The sequence below is a fragment of the Pseudophryne corroboree genome, chromosome 11 (genome assembly GCF_028390025.1).
Source record: "Pseudophryne corroboree isolate aPseCor3 chromosome 11, aPseCor3.hap2, whole genome shotgun sequence".
Lineage (NCBI taxonomy): Eukaryota > Metazoa > Chordata > Amphibia > Anura > Myobatrachidae > Pseudophryne > Pseudophryne corroboree.
Window position 1 is genome coordinate 324,078,023 of NC_086454.1, and position 18,421 is coordinate 324,096,443.

An 18,421-nucleotide genomic window follows, 5' to 3' on the forward strand; every position below is an offset into this window, starting at 1 on the left:
GATGTTGTACTGGGACTGTAGGGAAGACGGATGGGAGCAGCGTAGTGAGACCGGGGACGGTTAGATGTATGGTGGAGATAATGTACTGGGACTGTAGGGAAGACGGATGGGAGCAGTGTAGTGAGACCGGGGACGGTTAGATGTATGGTGGAGATAATGTACTGGGACTGTAGGGAAGACGGATGGGAGCAGCGCAGTGAGACTGGGAACGGTTAGATATATGGTGGAGATTAATGTACTGGGACTATAGGGAAGACGGATGGGAGCAGCGTAGTGAGACTGGGGACAGTTAGATGTATGGTGGAGATTAATGTACTGGGACTGTAGGGAAGACGGATGGGAGCAGCGTAGTGAGACCGGGGACAGTTAGATGTATGGTGGAGATTAATGTACTGGGACTGTAGGGAAGACTGATGGGAGCAGTGTAGTGAGACCGGGGACGGTTAGATGTATGATGGAGATAATGTACTGGGACTGTAGGGAAGACGGATGGGAGCAGCGTAGTGAGACTGGGAACGGTTAGATGTATGGTGGAGATTAATGTACTGGGACTGTAGGGAAGACGGATGGGAGCAGTGTAGTGAGACCGGGGACGGTTAGATGTATGGTGGAGATAATGTACTGGGACTGTAGGGAAGACGGATGGGAGCAGTGTAGTGAGACTGGGGACGGTTAGATGTATGGTGGAGATAATGTACTGGGACTGTAGGGTAGACAGATGGGAGCAGTGTAGTGAGACCGGGGACAGTTAGATGTATGGTGGAGATAATGTACTGGGACTGTAGGGTAGACAGATGGGAGCAGTGTAGTGAGACCGGGGACGGTTAGATGTATGGTGGAGATAATGTACTGGGACTGTAGGGAAGACGGATGGGAGCAGTGTAGTGAGACTGGGGACGGTTAGATGTATGGTGGAGATAATGTACTGGGACTGTAGGGTAGACAGATGGGAGCAGTGTAGTGAGACCGGGGACGGTTAGATGTATGGTGGAGATAATGTACTGGGACTGTAGGGAAGACAGATGGGAGCAGTGTAGTGAGACCGGGGACGGTTAGATGTATGGTGGAGATTAATGTACTGGGACTGTAGGGAAGACTGATGGGAGTAGTGTAGTGAGACCGGGATGGTTAGATGTATGGTGGAGATAATGTACTGGTACTGTAGGGAAGACGGATGGGAGCAGTGTAGTGAGACCGGGGATGGTTAGATGTATGGTGGAGATAATGTACTGGGCCTGTAAGTAAGACAGGGAACCGGGCTTAGTCCGGGGAAGAGGGGGACTGAGGATGATTAGGTGAATGGAGGAGATATACTGGGACTGTAGTGCAGGTGGAAAGAGGGCTGATGTTTCTGCCTCAGGAAGCAGGTCTCTGGGCACCCAGATACTGATGACCTGTGCACATATATATATATATATATATATATATATATATATATATATATATAATCCCCCGCTACAACAGTGTCTGTGCTTCTTACCTGAGGGCACCATATGGATGACTGAGTGCAGATTATGGCCGTGCACGCTGTGGCCAGGAATCAGCTCCAGGCTCAGGCTGGAAGGCGCTGAGTGCAGGTAATGGCTGCCATCCATAGCTGATCCTACAACAGGAAGGAGACACTGCAGAGATTGCGCAGACATGTGGCTTCCCGGACCCTCTCACCACAGCCGTCTCTCTATGGTGGGGAAAACGCTGTGCTACAGCCATTACTTGTATCTGTCTATTTCTCTTACACCTGTGCCAAAGCAGCAACGGAAATTTCCTCCATCTATAATGCACAGTGGTGAGTAGTGCACAGCTTTGTGGCTTCCACCTGTCACTTTCTGGTGGAAAATATATGCAGCCACTGATGAAGCTGTGCGGTGATATTGTGTAGGTATTCATGTTATTTCTCTAACGTCCTAGTGGATGCTGGGGACTCCGAAAGGACCATGGGGAATAGCGGCTCCGCAGGAGACTGGGCACAAAGTAAAAGCTTTAGGACTAGCTGGTGTGCACTGGCTCCTCCCCCTATGACCCTCCTCCAAGCCTCAGTTAAGATTTTGTGCCCGAACGAGAAGGGTGCAATCTAGGTGGCTCTCCTGAGCTGCTTAGAGTAAAAGTTTAAATAGGTTTTTTTATTTTCAGTGAGACCTGCTGGCAACAGGCTCACTGCATTGAGGGACTAAGGGGAGAAGAAGCGAACTCACCTGCGTGCAGAGTGGATTGGGCTTCTTAGGCTACTGGACATTAGCTCCAGAGGGACGATCACAGGCCCAGCCATGGATGGGTCCCGGAGCCGCGCCGCCGGCCCCCTTACAGAGCCAGAAGAGTGAAGAGGTCCGGAAAATCGGCGGCAGAAGACGTCCTGTCTTCAATAAGGTAGCGCACAGCACCGCAGCTGTGCGCCATTGCTCTCAGCACACTTCACACTCCGGTCACTGAGGGTGCAGGGCGCTGGGGGGGGGCGCCCTGGGACGCAATGAAAATACCTTAAATGGCTAAAAATACATCACATATAGCTCCTGGGCTATATGGATGTATTTAACCCCTGCCAGTTTTCCACAAAAAAGCGGGAGAAAGGCCGCCGAAAAAGGGGCGGAGCCTATCTCCTCAGCACACAAGCGCCATTTTTTCCTCACAGCTCCGTTGGAGGAAGGCTCCCTGACTCTCCCCTGCAGTCCTGCACTACAGAAACAGGGTAAAACAAGAGAGGGGGGGGCACTAAATTGGCATATTAATATATACAGCAGCTATATTAGGGAAAAACACTTATATAAGGTTATCCCTGTATATATATAGCGCTCTGGTGTGTGCTGGCAAACTCTCCCTCTGTCTCCCCAAAGGGCTAGTGGGGTCCTGTCCTCTATCAGAGCATTCCCTGTGTGTGTGCTGTGTGTCGGTACGCTGTGTCGACATGTATGAGGAGGAAAATGGTGTGGAGGCGGAGCAATTGCCTGTGTTAGTGATGTCACCCCCTAGGGAGTCGACACCTGACTGGATGGTCTTATGGAAAGAATTACGTGATAGTGTCGGCACTTTACAAAAGACTGTTGACGACATGAGACAGCCGGCAAATCAGTTAATACCTGTACAGGCGTCTCAAACACCGTCAGGGGCTATAAAACGCCCGTTACCTCAGGTCGATACAGACAGTGACACGGACACTGACTCCAGTGTCGACGGTGAGGAAACAAACGTATTTTCCAGTAGGGCCACACGTTACATGATCAGGGCAATGAAGGAGGTTTTGAACATTTCTGATACTACAAGTACCACAAAAAAGGGTATTATGTGGGGTGTGAAAAAACTACCCGTAGTTTTTCCTGAATCAGATGAATTAAATGAGGTGTGTGATGAAGCGTGGGTTTCCCCCGATAAAAAACTGCTAATTTCTAAAAAATTATTGGCATTATACCCTTTCCCGCCAGAGGTTAGGGCGCGTTGGGAAACACCCCCTAGCGTAGATAAGGCGCTCACACGCTTATCAAAACAAGTGGCGTTACCGTCCCCTGATACGGCCGCCCTCAAGGAACCAGCTGATAGGAAGCTGGAAAATATCCTTAAAAGTATATACACACATACTGGTATTATACTGCGACCAGCAATCGCCTCAGCCTGGATGTGCAGTGCTGGGGTGGCTTGGTCGGATTCCCTGACTGAAAATATGATACCCTGGACAGGGACAATATATTATTGACTATAGAGCATTTAAGGATGCATTTCTATATATGCGAGATGCACAGAGGGATATTTGCACTCTGGCATCAAGAGTAAGTGCGATGTCCATTTCTGCCAGAAGAGGATTATGGACGCGACAGTGGTCAGGGGATGCGGATTCCAAACGGCATATGGAAGTATTGCCGTATAAAGGGGAGGAGTTATTTGGGGTCGGTCTATCGGACCTGGTGGCCACGGCAACGGCTGGAAAATCCACCTTTTTACCCCAAGTCACCTCGCAGCAGAAAAAGATACCGTCTTTTCAGGCTCAGTCCTTTCGTCCCCATAAGGGCAAGCGGGCAAAAGGCCACTCATATCTGCCCCGGGGCAGAGGAAGGGGAAAAAGACTGCAGCAAACAGCCTCTTCCCACGAACAGAAGCCCTCCCCCGCTTCTGCCAAGTCCTCAGCATGACGCTGGGGCCTTACAAGCGGACTCAGGCACGGTGGGGGCCCGTCTCAAGAATTTCAGCGCGCAGTGGGCACACTCGCAAGTGGACCCCTGGATCCTGCAGGTAGTATCTCAGGGGTAAAAATTGGAATTCGAGACGTCTCCCCCTCGCCGGTTCCTGAAGTCTGCTTTACCAACGTCTCCCCCCGACAGGGAGGCGGTATTGGAAGCCATTCACAAGCTGTATTCCCAGCAGGTGATAATCAAGGTACCCCTCCTACAACAGGGAAAGGGGTATTATTCCACGCTGTTTGTGGTACCGAAGCCGGACGGCTCGGTGAGACCCATTTTAAATCTGAAATCCTTGAACACTTACATAAAAAGGTTCAAGTTCAAGATGGAGTCACTCAGAGCAGTGATAGCGAACCTGGAAGAAGGGGACTATATGGTGTCTCTGGACATCAAGGATGCTTACCTCCATGTCCCAATTTGCCCTTCTCACCAAGGGTACCTCAGGTTTGTGGTACAGAACTGTCACTATCAGTTTCAGACGCTGCCATTTGGATTGTCCACGGCACCCCGGGTCTTTACCAAGGTAATGGCCGAAATGATGATTCTTCTTCGAAGAAAAGGCGTCTTAATTATCCCTTACTTGGACGATCTCCTGATAAGGGCAAGGTCCAGAGAACAGTTAGAGGTCGGAGTAGCACTATCTCAAGTAGTACTACGACAGCACGGATGGATTCTAAATATTCCAAAATCGCAGCTGATTCCGACGACACGTCTGCTGTTCCTAGGGATGATTCTGGACACAGTACAGAAAAAGGTGTTTCTCCCGGAGGAGAAAGCCAAGGAGTTATCCGACCTAGTCAGGAACCTCCTAAGACCAGGCCAAGTGTCAGTACATCAATGCACAAGGGTCCTGGGAAAGATGGTGGCTTCTTACGAAGCGATTCCATTCGGCAGATTCCACGCAAGAACTTTTCAGTGGGATCTGCTGGACAAATGGTCCGGATCGCATCTTCAAATGCATCAGCGGATAACCCTGTCTCCAAGGACAAGGGTGTCTCTCCTTTGGTGGTTACAGAGTGCTCATCTCCTAGAGGGCCGCAGATTCGGCATTCAGGATTGGGTCCTGGTGACCACGGATGCCAGCCTGAGAGGCTGGGGAGCAGTCACACAGGGAAGAAATTTCCAGGGCTTGTGGTCAAGCATGGAAACGTCACTTCACATAAATATCCTGGAGCTAAGGGCCATTTACAATGCCCTAAGTCAGGCAAGACCTCTGCTTCAGGGTCAGCCGGTGTTGATCCAGTCGGACAACATCACGGCAGTCGCCCACGTAAACAGACAGGGCGGCACAAGAAGCAGGAGGGCAATGATGGAAGTGGCAAGGATTCTTCGCTGGGCGGAGAATCATGTGATAGCACTGTCAGCAGTGTTCATTCCGGGAGTGGACAACTGGGAAGCAGACTTCCTCAGCAGACACGATCTTCACCCGGGGGAGTGGGGACTTCACCCAGAAGTCTTCCACATGATTGTGAACCGTTGGGAAAAACCAAAGGTGGACATGATGGCGTCCCGCCTCAACAAAAAACTGGACAGATATTGCGCCAGGTCAAGGGACCCTCAGGCAATAGCTGTGGACGCTCTGGTAACACCGTGGGTGTACCAGTCAGTGTATGTGTTCCCTCCTCTTCCTCTCATACCAAAAGTACTGAGAATCATAAGAAGGAGAGGAGTAAAGACTATACTCGTGGCTCCGGATTGGCCAAGAAGGACTTGGTACCCGGAAATTCAAGAGATGCTCACGGAAGACCCGTGGCCTCTACCTCTAAGAAAGGACCTGCTCCAGCAGGGACCATGTCTGTTCCAAGACTTACCGCGGCTGCGTTTGACGGCATGGCGGTTGAACGCCGGATCCTGAAGGAAAAAGGCATTCCGGATGAAGTCATCCCTACCCTGATCAAAGCCAGGAAGGATGTAACCATACAACATTATCACCGTATTTGGCGTAAATATGTTGCGTGGTGCGAGGCCAGGAAGGCCCCTACAGAGGAATTTCAACTGGGTCGTTTCCTGCATTTCCTGCAAACAGGACTGTCTATGGGCCTCAAATTAGGGTCCATTAAGGTTCAAATTTCGGCCCTGTCAATATTCTTCCAAAAAGAACTGGCTTCTTTTCCTGAAGTTCAGACGTTTGTCAAGGGAGTACTGCATATACAGCCTCCTTTTGTGCCTCCAGTGGCACCTTGGGATCTCAATGTAGTTTTGGGATTCCTAAAATCACATTGGTTTGAACCACTCACCACTGTGGACTTAAAATATCTCACATGGAAAGTGGTAGTGCTGTTAGCCCTGGCTTCAGCCAGGCGTGTCTCAGAATTGGCGGCTTTATCCTATAAAAGCCCTTACCTAATTTTTCATACGGACAGGGCAGAATTGAGCACTCGTCCTCAATTTCTTCCTAAGGTGGTTTCAGCATTTCACTTAAACCAGCCTATTGTGGTGCCTGCGGCTACTAGGGACTTGGAGGATTCCAAGTTGCTGGACGTAGTCAGGGCCCTGAAAATATATGTTTCCAGGACGGCTGGAGTCAGAAAATCTGATTCGCTGTTTATCCTGTATGCACTCAACAAGCTGGGTGCTCCTGCTTCTAAGCAGACGATTGCTCGTTGGATTTGTAGTACAATTCAGCTTGCACATTCTGTGGCAGGCCTGCCACAGCCAAAATCTGTAAAAGCCCATTCCACACGGAAAGTGGGCTCATCTTGGGCGGCTGCCCGAGGGGTCTCGGCTTTACAACTTTGCCGAGCAGCTACTTGGTCAGGGGCAAACACGTTTGCTAAATTCTACAAATTTGATACCCTGGCTGAGGAGGACCTGGAGTTCTCTCATTCGGTGCTGCAGAGTCATCCGCACTCTCCCGCCCGTTTGGGAGCTTTGGTATAATCCCCATAGTCCTTTCGGAGTCCCCAGCATCCACTAGGACGTTAGAGAAAATAAGAATTTACTTACCGATAATTCTATTTCTCATAGTCCGTAGTGGATGCTGGGCGCCCATCCCAAGTGCGGATTGTCTGCATTACTTGTACATAGTTATTGTTACAAAAATCGGGTTATTGTTGTTGTGAGCCATCTTTTCAGAGGCTCCTTCTGTTATCATGCTGTTAACTGGGTTCAGATCACAAGTTGTACGGTGTGATTGGTGTGGCTGGTATGAGTCTTACCCGGGATTCAAAATCCTTCCTTATTGTGTACGCTCGTCCGGGCACAGTATCCTAACTGAGGCTTGGAGGAGGGTCATAGGGGGAGGAGCCAGTGCACACCAGCTAGTCCTAAAGCTTTTACTTTGTGCCCAGTCTCCTGCGGAGCCGCTATTCCCCATGGTCCTTTCGGAGTCCCCAGCATCCACTACGGACTATGAGAAATAGAATTATCGGTAAGTAAATTCTTATTATTACGTGCGTGTTGCTCTGACATGAAGGATTGTATCACATGCGGTTCCACGTTAGTAAGTGCAAATGTTGTATATAGACAAAACATAATGGCTGCTTCCATATATGCTTCTGGGACACACAGGCCTGTTCTACACATTGTACTTGTGGGAGTTTCAGGAATATGGCAAATATTATTTTAGAAATGTAATATACTGTAAATATAGTGCCTTGCTAAAGTATTCACCCCCCTTGGCTTTTTACCTATTTTTTGTTACATTACAAGCTGTAATTTATTTATTTATTTTTATCTGAATTTTATGTGATGGATCTGCACAAAATAGTCTAAGTTGGTGAAGTGAAATGAGAAAAATTTATATAAAACAGAATTTTTATAAATAAAAATGTGAAAATTGGCATGTGCATATGTATTCACCCCCTTTGATATGAAGCCCCTCAAAAGTTCTGGTGCAACCAATTGCCTTCAGAAGTCACATAATTAGTGAAATGAAGTCCACCTGTGTGCAATCTAAGTGTCACATGATCTGTCAGTATAAACACACCTTTTCTGAAAGGCCCCAGAGGCTGCAACATCACTAAGCAAGAGGCATCACACCATGAAGACCAAGTAGCTCTCCAAACAAGTCAGGGACAAAGTTGTTGAGAAGTACAAGTCAGGGTTGGGTTATAAAAAAAAAATAAAAAAAAAATCCAAATCTTTGATGATTCTCCGGAGCACCATCAAATCCATCATCTTCAAATGGAAAGAACATGGTACCACAACAAACCTGCCAAGAGAGGGCCGGCCACCAAAACTCACAGACCGGGCAAGGAGGGCATTAATCAGAGAGGCAGCACAGAGACCAAAGGTAACCCTGAAGGAGCTGCAGAGTTCCACAGCAGAGACTGGTGTATCTGCGCATGTGACCACAATAAGCCGTACACTCCATAGAGCTGGGCTTTATGGAAGAGTGGCCAGAAAAAAAGCCATTACTTAGTGTTAAAAATAAGAAGGCATGTTTTGAGTTTGCCAAAAGGCATGTGGACGACTCCCCAAATGTATGGAGGAAGGTGCTCTGGTTAGATGAGACTAAAATTTAACTTTTCAGCCACCAAGGAAAATGCTATGTCTGGCGCAAACCCAATACGTCCCATCACCCCAAGAACACCATCCCCACAGTGATACATGGTGGTGGCAGCATCATGCTGTGGGGATGTTTCTCAGCAGCAGGGACTGGTAAACTGTTTCGAGTCGAGAGAAAAGATGGATGGTGCTAAATACAGGGATATTCTTGAGCAAAACTTGTTTCAGTCTGCCTGTGATTTGAGACTGGGACAGATGTTCACCTTCCAGCAGGACAATGACCCAAAGCATATTGCTAAAGCAACACTCGATTGGATTAAGGGAAAACATTTAAATGTGTTGGAATGGCCTAGTCAAAGCCCAGATCTCAATCCAATTGAAAATCTGTGGTCAGACTTGAAGATTGCTGTTCACAAGCGGAAACCATCCAACATGAAGGAGTTGGAACAGTTTTACCTTGAGGAATGGGCAAAAATCCCAGTGGCAAGATGTGGCAAGCTCATAGAGACTTATCCAGAGCGACTTGCAGCTGTAATTGCCGCAAAAGTTGGCTCTACAAAGTACTGACTTTAGGGGGGTGAATAGTTATGTACGCTGAAGTTTTCTGTTGTTTTGTCCTATTTGTTGTTTGCTTCACAATTAAAAAAAAAAAAAAAAAACATCTTCAAAGTTGTAGCCATGTTCTGTGAAAGAAATGATGCAAACCTTCAAACAATCCATTTTAATTCCAGGTTGTGAGGTAACAAAACATGAAAAATGCAAAGGGGGGTGAATACTTTAGCAAGGCACTGTATCAGAGTATAGAAAGTATTAGCATATGCTATATAACCTATAGATAACAGGCGAGTCTGTGATTTTATTGCCTAGATACAGTGGAAGCAGCCATTTTAAGGACTTAAGAAATCATTTCTCAAATATTTGCAGCTATGTCCCCGAAAACACCCGGTTTTGGGGGCTAGTTGTAAATATTATCCATCCCTGCAACATAAGAAAGCAGGTTTGCGGCAGATATTTCCAATATCTGCTGCTGCGATCCCTCCATTGCCGCCTGCAGCCGCATCCCCCATAGGTATCTATGGGGATGTGATGATGCCTGAAATTGGTCCCTGCAGCTACTGCAGTCTCCTGATTGTGGTAGCCCATTATAGCCTATGGGCTACACATTGTGGTATGTAGTTCCGGCAGGATTCCCTAGAAACCCTCCCTGGAAATGGCCCCTTTGCCTTGCAGGGTAGATGACTGCGCGTGCGCTGAGGCCCCAGACACCCGCTTGGCACATCGCAGGGATGGACTCCTTTTGGAGACCCTGACCCTGCCTGTGCATTCTGCAATGCGATCCTGGGAGCTAATATTGCACATGTGATCATTGTTAAATGGGCCCCTTAGTCAGTATGTATATATTCCTATACCTCTTACTGTGTGTTAAGGAGTGTTACATAGGTAAGTGTTAATAAGTAAGAACACTTTAGCTTCTCACTTTTGTGGTGCTTGGGGGAGGATGGCCTGTGCTGACTTGGTCCCATGCTCTGGTTTTGAACCTTAGTGTTAGGGACCCTCCAGATGAGGTCAAACGGAGGTGGGTTGTTGGGTGGGCCAATATTTTTTGCCCAACAATTGTGCCAAGCACCTCGATTTTGCTCTTAGATTGCAGAGTTTATTATAATTATTCTTATTAGCAGTTCTTAGTACTATTGAGTGTGCATCTACATTTTCTTTCTTTCTATATTCCTAATAACTACTGGCTCATCCACAAATGGTTTCTTCCACCGCTGTATCCAGGCAGCCATTACAATCAAAATAATTTCACTATTCCTCACATAACTGAAGTATTACTTTTAATCTGAAAAATAAAATCCAATATTCTATAGCATTCAATGCAATAATGGTTTCACAAATTGTACTCTGTATAATGCGGGGCTGAGACACTGGTGACCTCTTACCTCCCAGTAGCATCTCCTGCAGCAAGCTGTCAATCTGCGCCATGCCAAAGAGCTTCGCAAACTGCACCTGTTCTATCATCTGCCAGGTAATGCTCTGCAGCGGAGGGAGGAGGAGAAGGATGTCGCTGAACCTTCCCCTGGAGTCATACTGCCGGTCATTGATATAGTCCTCCAGGTTTACCTGAACCTGGAACCTCATGTTCTTTACTTTGCTGGAGTCACTGAGCCCCTTACAGTCTGGGGGGACACAAAGGTGCGTTCTGTGAGTTTGAGGGTCAAAATTAAGTCAAGGATGAAGTTGGTTAAATACCAGTATTGGCATTTTAATAAATAAAATAGGATTTTAATTACCTACCGGTAAATCCTTTTCTCATAGCCCATAAGAGATATTGGGGGAGACTTAGTACGATGGGTATAGACGGGGTCCAAAGGAGCCGGTGCACTTTAAATTTTCTTAACTGGGTGTGCTGGCTCCTCCCCTCTATGACCCCCCCATCACACACACACACACACTTCCAAATAAAGGCACTCCGGAGACTTTGTAAATGAATCAAAGCAGCTTGTATTGGCAAATAACGTCATTTGCCAATACAAGCTGCTTTGATTCATTTACAAAATCTCCGGAGTGCCTTTATTTGGAACGCTGTGTATCACTATTGGAAGTGCACCTGGAGCCATCGTCCGTTTACTTTTGAGTGCCGACTGATTTGGACTGTATATATATATATATATATATATATATATATATATATATATATAAAACCATGCCCGAAGGAGAAAGGACATATACTGTATGAGAGAAGGAAATATGACAACAAAGAGTGGTGAGATTTATATACACTAACGTAAAGCAACCAGCAACAGCTGAACATTATAAAAAAAACAGCAATGGCTGGCAACCACAACAGCAACAGCTGAACAGGTAACCACAGAAAAAAGAGAACCTGCAGAAAAATCACTGCGCCCAATATCCCTTATGGACTATGAGAAAAGGATTTACTAGTAGGTAATTAAAATCCTATTTTCTCTAGCAATCATAAGGGATATTGGAGGAGATTTAGTACGATGGGGACGTCCCAAAGCTTCCAGAACAGGTGGAGACTGCTGCGGCACCGCTTGCCCAAACTGGGTATCCTCTTTGACCAGGGTATCAAACTTGTAGAACTAGACAAAGTATTCTGCCCTGACCAGGTAGCCGCTCGGCATAATTGCAAAGCCGAGACTCCACGGGCAGCCGCCCAGGAAGACCCCACCGATCTTGTAGAGTGGGCCTTAAGAGACTTAGGAATAGGTAAGGCTGCTGACACATAGGCCTGTTGGACAGTAAGCCTAATCCATCGAGCAATGGACTACTTTGAAGCAGGACAACCTTTTTTCTGCGCAACATACAGCACGAACAAAGAATCCATCTTTCTGACCCGAGTTGTTCGCTTGACATAGATTTTCAAGGCACGCACAGCAACCAATGTCTCCAGAGGAGCAGAAGAAACATATCTCGACGGAACCACAATAGGTTGATTCAGGTGAAACGCGGAGACAACTTTCGGTAGGAACTGCTGTCTAGTCCGGAGCTTCGCTCTCCTCGTAAAAGACCAAGTATGGACTTTTACACGATAAGGCCCCCAATTCTGAGACACGTTGAGCAGAAGCCAGGGCCAGTAACGTCACCGTCTTCCACGTGAGGTACTTGTCTTCTACCATCATCAGAGGTTCAAACCAGGAGGACTGTAGAAATTTCAACACTACATTCAAATCCCAGGGTGCCGTGGGAGGCACAAAAGCAGGCTGTATGTGGAGTACCCCCTGCAAGAAGGTCTGAACTTCTAGCAACACTGCCAATTTCTTCTGGAAGAAAATTGAGAGAGCTGAAATCTGGACCTTAATGGAACCTAGACGTAAGCCCTTATCCACACCAGCCTGCAGGAAACGTAAGAAATGTCCCAAGTGAAACTTTGCAGGTGGATACGTGCGTTCTTCACACCAGGAGACTTAATCTTCTCCAGATATGATGATAATGTTTTGACGTCACAGGTTTCCTGGCCTGAACCATGGTAGCAATAACCTTTCTGGAAAGGCCCTTGTAAGCTAGGATGTTCCGCTCAACCTCCATCCTGTCAAACGAAGTCGCTGTAAGTCCAGGTAGATGAACGGTCCCTGTTGAAGATCTCTTCTTAGTGGTAGAGGCCAAGGGTCTTCGACGGACATGTCCAGAAGATCCGCGTACCACGCCCTCCGAGGCCAATCCGGGGCAATTAGAATTGCCTGGACTCCCTGATTTCTGATTCATTTGAGCACCCTTGGGGGCAACGGAATCGAAGGAAACAGATAACCAGCTGGTAAGGCCAAGGCGATGTCCGTGCATCTACTGCCCTCGCCTGAGGGTCCCTGGTTCGTGAGCAATACCAAAGAAGCTTCTTGTTGAGACAAGAAGCCATCAGGTCTGTCTGTGGACAGCCCCACTGATGGACGATCTGTTGGAACACCTGCTGGTGGACACCCCACTCCCCCGGGTGGAGATTGTGACAACTCAGAAAATCCGCTTCCCAATTGTCCACACCCGGAATGAAGATTGCCGACATTGATCTTGCATTTCTTTCAGCCCAGAGGAGTATTTTCGACATCTCTTGCATGCAGGCTCTGCTTTTTGTCCCTCGTCGATTGATGTACGCCACTGCTGTGGCGTCCGACTATACTTGGATCGCGCGATCCTTGAGCAGAGGACAGACCAGCAACAGAGCATTGTAGATCATCTGAAGTTCCAGAATGTTGATCGGAAGGAGGGCTTCGTGGGCTGACCACCTGCCCTGGAACTGCGCCTCTTGGGTGACAGCTCCCCATCCTCTCAGACTCGCATCCGTAGGCTCCAATCCTGAATCCCGAAACTCCGGCTCTCCAGTAGATTGGAGGACTGCAGCCACCACAGGAGGGAAACCTGGCCTGAGGTGACAGCTGTATCATCCGATGCATCTGAGTATGCGATCCGGACCATTTGCTCAGGAGATCCAGCTGAAAAGTTCTGGCATGGAACCTTCATATTGGATCGCCTCGTACGAGGTGACCATCTTCCCCAACAATCTTATGCAAAGATGGATGGACACTCAAGCAGGTTGGAGTACCGTTCGGACCATCTCCTGAAGCGTTCTCGCCTTGTCCTCTGGCAGGAACACCTTCTGGGCCACAGTATCCAACAACATCCCCAGGAACAGGAGTCGCTGAGTCAGCTCCAGGTGGGACTTCTGCAAGTTGAGGATCCACCCATGGTGTGATAGAAGGTGGATAGTGCAGTCGATCTGGAGCAACAAGAGCTCCCTGGATCTTGCCTTGATCAGAAGGTCGTCCAGGTACGGGACAATATTGACTCTCTGGATCCGAAGCTGGAACATCATCTCCACCATCACCTTCGTGAACACCCTCGGAGCTGTGGACAGGCCAAAGGACAGCGCCTGGAATTGGTAATGATTGTTCAGTAGGGCAAACCGTGGGTTAGTGTGATGAGGCGTCCAAATCGGAATATGGAGGTAGGCATCCTTGATATCCAAGGAGACCATGAATTCCTGTTCTTCCAGGCCAACAATCAGTGCTCGCAATGATTCCATTTTTAACTTGAACACCTTTAAGTAAGGATTCAAGGACTTTAGATTCAGAATGGGTCTTACCGAACTGTCCGGTTTCGGTACCAAAAACAGGCTGGAGTAATAACCCTTGCCACGTTGCGGTATTGGAACTGGTACAACAACGTGAGACTGGATCAACTTTAGGATGGCCTCGTGCAACGTAACTTGCATATCATCCAAAGCTGGTAAGCTTGATTTGAAAAATCATTGGGGAGGAGCACTGTCTAACTCCAGTTTGTAGCCCTGAGAAACGAGATCTCTGACCTAGGTATCCTGGCAGGAAGCGTCCCAGACGCAGCTGAAGTGATGCAGTCGAGCTCCCACCTCGAGATCCCCTCGGGGTGGGTGGCACCGTCATGCTGAGGCCTTAGCGGAAGCAGAACTGGTGGTCTGTCCTGAGAGCTGGTGTTTGCAGGCTTTCTGGACTTACCTCTGGTACCTCTAGTCACATTGGAGGCACCTCTGGCCTTAGATCGAAATCTGTGAGACCGAAAGCACTGGACAGATGACCCTGGGTAGGAGCACCTCGCCGGCGGGGCCCCAGAGGGGAGAAGCATGGATTTCCCAGCCGTATCTTTGGAAATCCAGGTATCCAATTCAACCCCAAAGAGCCATTCCCCAGAAAAGGGGAGGGATTCCACACTACGTTTGGATTCTGCGTCTGCAATCCACTGACGCAACCACAAGGCCCTGCGCGCCGACACTGCCATGGCAGAAGTCCTAGCATTAATGTTCCCCGTCTCCTTGAGTAATTCACAGAGGACACGTGTAGTGTCCTGAATGTGTTTTAGAAAGGTTACCATAGTGACCAAGGTCATATCCCCCGCGAGGCCCCCCTGAATTTTAGTGGCCGATGAATCAATGGCATGGGGCATCCAGCAACCCGCAATGACCGGCCTTTGTGATACACCTGCTGCCATGTCAATAGATTTGAGTGTAGACTCTATTTTCCTATCCCCGGGATCCTTTATGGTAAAGGAGCCCGAGGCAGGCAGCACCGCCTTTTTGGACAGTCGAGAGACTGATACATCAACCCCTGGGGGTTCCTCCCAAAATTTCCTACCTTCAGGAGCAAATGGGAAAGTGCACAAAAAACTTTTGGACACTTGGAATCTTTTGTCTGGATTTTTCCAGGCCAGTTTGAATAGGTAATCTAAATCTGTAGAGTCAGGGAAAGTGACATTAGGCTTCTTTTGTACAAAGAAAAATGACTGCTGTGACGGAGCGTCCTCCCGACGCAGCTTCAACACGTCCTGTATAGCCAGAATTAGGGGTTCAATACCCTGAGCAGAATCAGGATCCCCACTAACGGGGTCCAAGTCCTCCCCATCCTCCTGTACATTGTCATCTGTGTCAGAGAGTAGGGCAGGTAAACCACACTTTTGTGGCCCTACATGGGAGGAGGGGGGCTGTGTAACATCTGCCCTAGCAGCTAAATCTGCAACAGCCATACGTTTAGGAGACTGACTGCATTGTTCACATGAAACAGAATCAAATGATAATGGAGAGAATCTGGTGTGACATACACTGCCCAGTTTGTGTTTACCCATGTTTCACCGTAAGCACAATAACATACACACAGACAGTTCTATTGCAAGCCTGCCCTACTGTATGTGAGAGGAGACAGACAGAGAGAAGGGCACCAGCACACCCTTAGCTGTACAGCCCCAGTGAGGCTGTGAGCTCACTATATAACAGTAAACACTAACAAATTCTGTCCTGTAAAGGACCCAGATAGTGTACAATAGTGGCTCTCCCCCTCTGCTACACCCTGTACCAGATATCCAGCGTGGCTGAGGAGTCAGGAAACGCTGTGTGTGCTGTAAATGGCTGCAGTAAGCAGAGGAAGGCGCCAAAATGCCTCTGGTCCCGCTCTGAGGTAGCTCCGCCACCTCCAATGGCGCTCGAGCTACAGTGATATATTATACTGGCAAAGTCTCCTTTCAGCTTAAAAACATCACAATCAGTGCTAGTCTAAGTGGTTTTGTGCCAGTCTACACGGGGGATCTAGGCGGGACCCCCCTGGGGTCAGCCACACAGTGAACCGGGGGACCCTCCTAGTGGGGCCCCGGTTTGTACTCACCACCGATGTCACCTTCAGGCAATGTTAGGGGTGTGCTGCAGCTGTGACAGCCAAGGCGCAGTGCCCCGCTGAAAAACCACCCATCAGGACGGTGGTCCTGCAGCAGGGAAGCGGCTCTGCACCTCGTAAGGCCAGTCACCGCCGCCCCCCCCCCCCCCCCCCCCCCTAACTCCCACGTTGCAAGTATGCCTATGCCCAAACAGCATTCCGAAAATAACAAACATGAAAAAGAAATCGATGAAAACTCTCTGGAGCTCAGAGATGTGTATCCTCTCCTGAGGGCATTTTTTTCTAAACTGCCTGTGGGAGGGGGCATAGAGGGGAGGAGCCAGCACACCCAGTGAGGGAAATTTAAAGTGCACTGGCCCCTTTGGACCCCATCTATACCCATCGTACTAAGTCTTCCCCAATATCCCTTATGGATGCTAGAGAAATAAATATACATATACAGTATATAAAAATAAAAGCCCAGGCTGACTGACTCATCATTAATTCTCTTACTTCCCCATATGTTAGGAAGATGACTTATCATAGGTATTCTAAAGGTGGAAAATAGGAAAACTATGTACATAGGAGCAGATGTAGTAAGCCTGGAGAAGTGATAAGTGGAGGGTGATAACGCACCAGCCAATCATTATGGGTTTGAAAAATGACAGTTAGGAGCTGATTGGCTGGTGCGTTATCACCTTCCACTTATCACTTCTTTATCACTTCTCCAGGCTTAATACATCTGCCCCTTGGAATTTTAATAAACCTCCCCTAAGGGGATGAAAACGTGGTTGCCATGATGATGTCATTACTGATGCGTGGCTTGCGTTGCGTGAACGATAACGCCCAAACGGATAAAAATTTGGATGTCACCTCCAGTGTGTAGAATTTACTAAATTACAAAAATAGTCCTGTCACTTTTTACCGTATCTGCTACGGGTGCTCCTCGGGTAACGCCAAGAACCATGGATTAATATTTACTTACATTAAAGGTGGATACACACTGATAGATATATCTGCCGATCAATTGTTCGGCAGATATATCTAAATCCGGATCGGGCAGTGTGTTGAGCATACACACTGCCCGATCCGTCGGGGACTGACGTCATGAACTGGGCGGATGTGTACACACGCCCGCCCAGTTCAGCTGTCAATCACCGCCGGCCGCCGCAGCATGTGCACGGGTGGTCAGCCAACCGCCGTAAACACACAGCGACGCGCCAATATATCGGTAGATATGTTGTCCGTTGGCTGTGCTGCGGGGCCGACGCGATACGTCTGTGAACGACGGAGTTCACAGATGTATCGGCCGTACACACTGGCCGACGGACCCGCGATATATCGGCCGTTCAAGAGAACAGCTGATATATCGGCCAGTGTGTACGGGCCTTAAGACATTTTAAATTTACAGCTCTTTAGATTTACCAAATTTATAACACATTTATATGTACAACCGTGAAAATCAGAAACTCACGCGCAAAGTATGGGTAGAACAGCTAGTAAATAATAATTATGTTGTCTATATGTGTTTGTTTTGTCCTTTGGAGAGCATATTGAACAAGTATTAATTAATTATTATTATTATTAAAAGTTAAGTTTTAGTTTACTATATTACAAGCATGCCCCCAGCAAAAAGGGAGGGTTTACCTTGCTTTTGTTTTTTTCTGGTCTACAGAATCTACCCTCAGGGGTGCACCTCCACACCAGGCACAGAGATCCCCTAGGAGGGAGGTCTAAAAACCCATACATACTTGCCGAGAGAATGAGCGACGTCGCTTATTTTCCCCCTTCCTGAGCGACGCCGCTCATTTTCCCCCTTCCTGAGCGACGCCGCTCATTTTCCCCCTTCCTGAGCGACGCCGCTCATTTTCCCCCTTCCTGAGCGACATCGCTCATTTTCCCCCTTCCTGAGCGACATCGCTCATTTTCCCCCTTCCTGAGCGACATCGCTCATTTTCCCCCTTCCTGAGCGACGCCGCTCATTTTCCCCCTTCCTGAGCGACATCGCTCATTTTCCCCCTTCCTGAGCGACATCGCTCATTTTCCCCCTTCCTGAGCGACATCGCTCATTTTCCCCCTTCCTGAGCGACGCCGCTCATTTTCCCCCTTCCTGAGCGACGCCGCTCATTTTCCCCCTTCCTGAGCGCCGCCGCTCATTTTCCCCCTTCCTGAGCGATGCCGCTC

General features: G+C 48.3%; 1 protein-coding gene across 2 annotated transcripts in view; it reads right to left on the minus strand.

The window, feature by feature from the left end:
- The window catches only part of LOC134969625 (hepatocyte nuclear factor 4-beta-like), a 188,726-nt gene that overhangs the window by 3,721 nt on the left and 166,584 nt on the right, over positions 1-18,421 (minus strand). For both annotated transcript variants that reach the window (XM_063945694.1, XM_063945695.1), the window contains exons 8-9: positions 10,553-10,789; positions 1,481-1,603 (exon numbers count right to left, since the gene is read on the minus strand). In XM_063945694.1, coding sequence (XP_063801764.1) covers positions 1,481-1,603; positions 10,553-10,789 — 360 coding nt within the window. The remainder of the gene's footprint in view (positions 1-1,480; positions 1,604-10,552; positions 10,790-18,421) is intronic.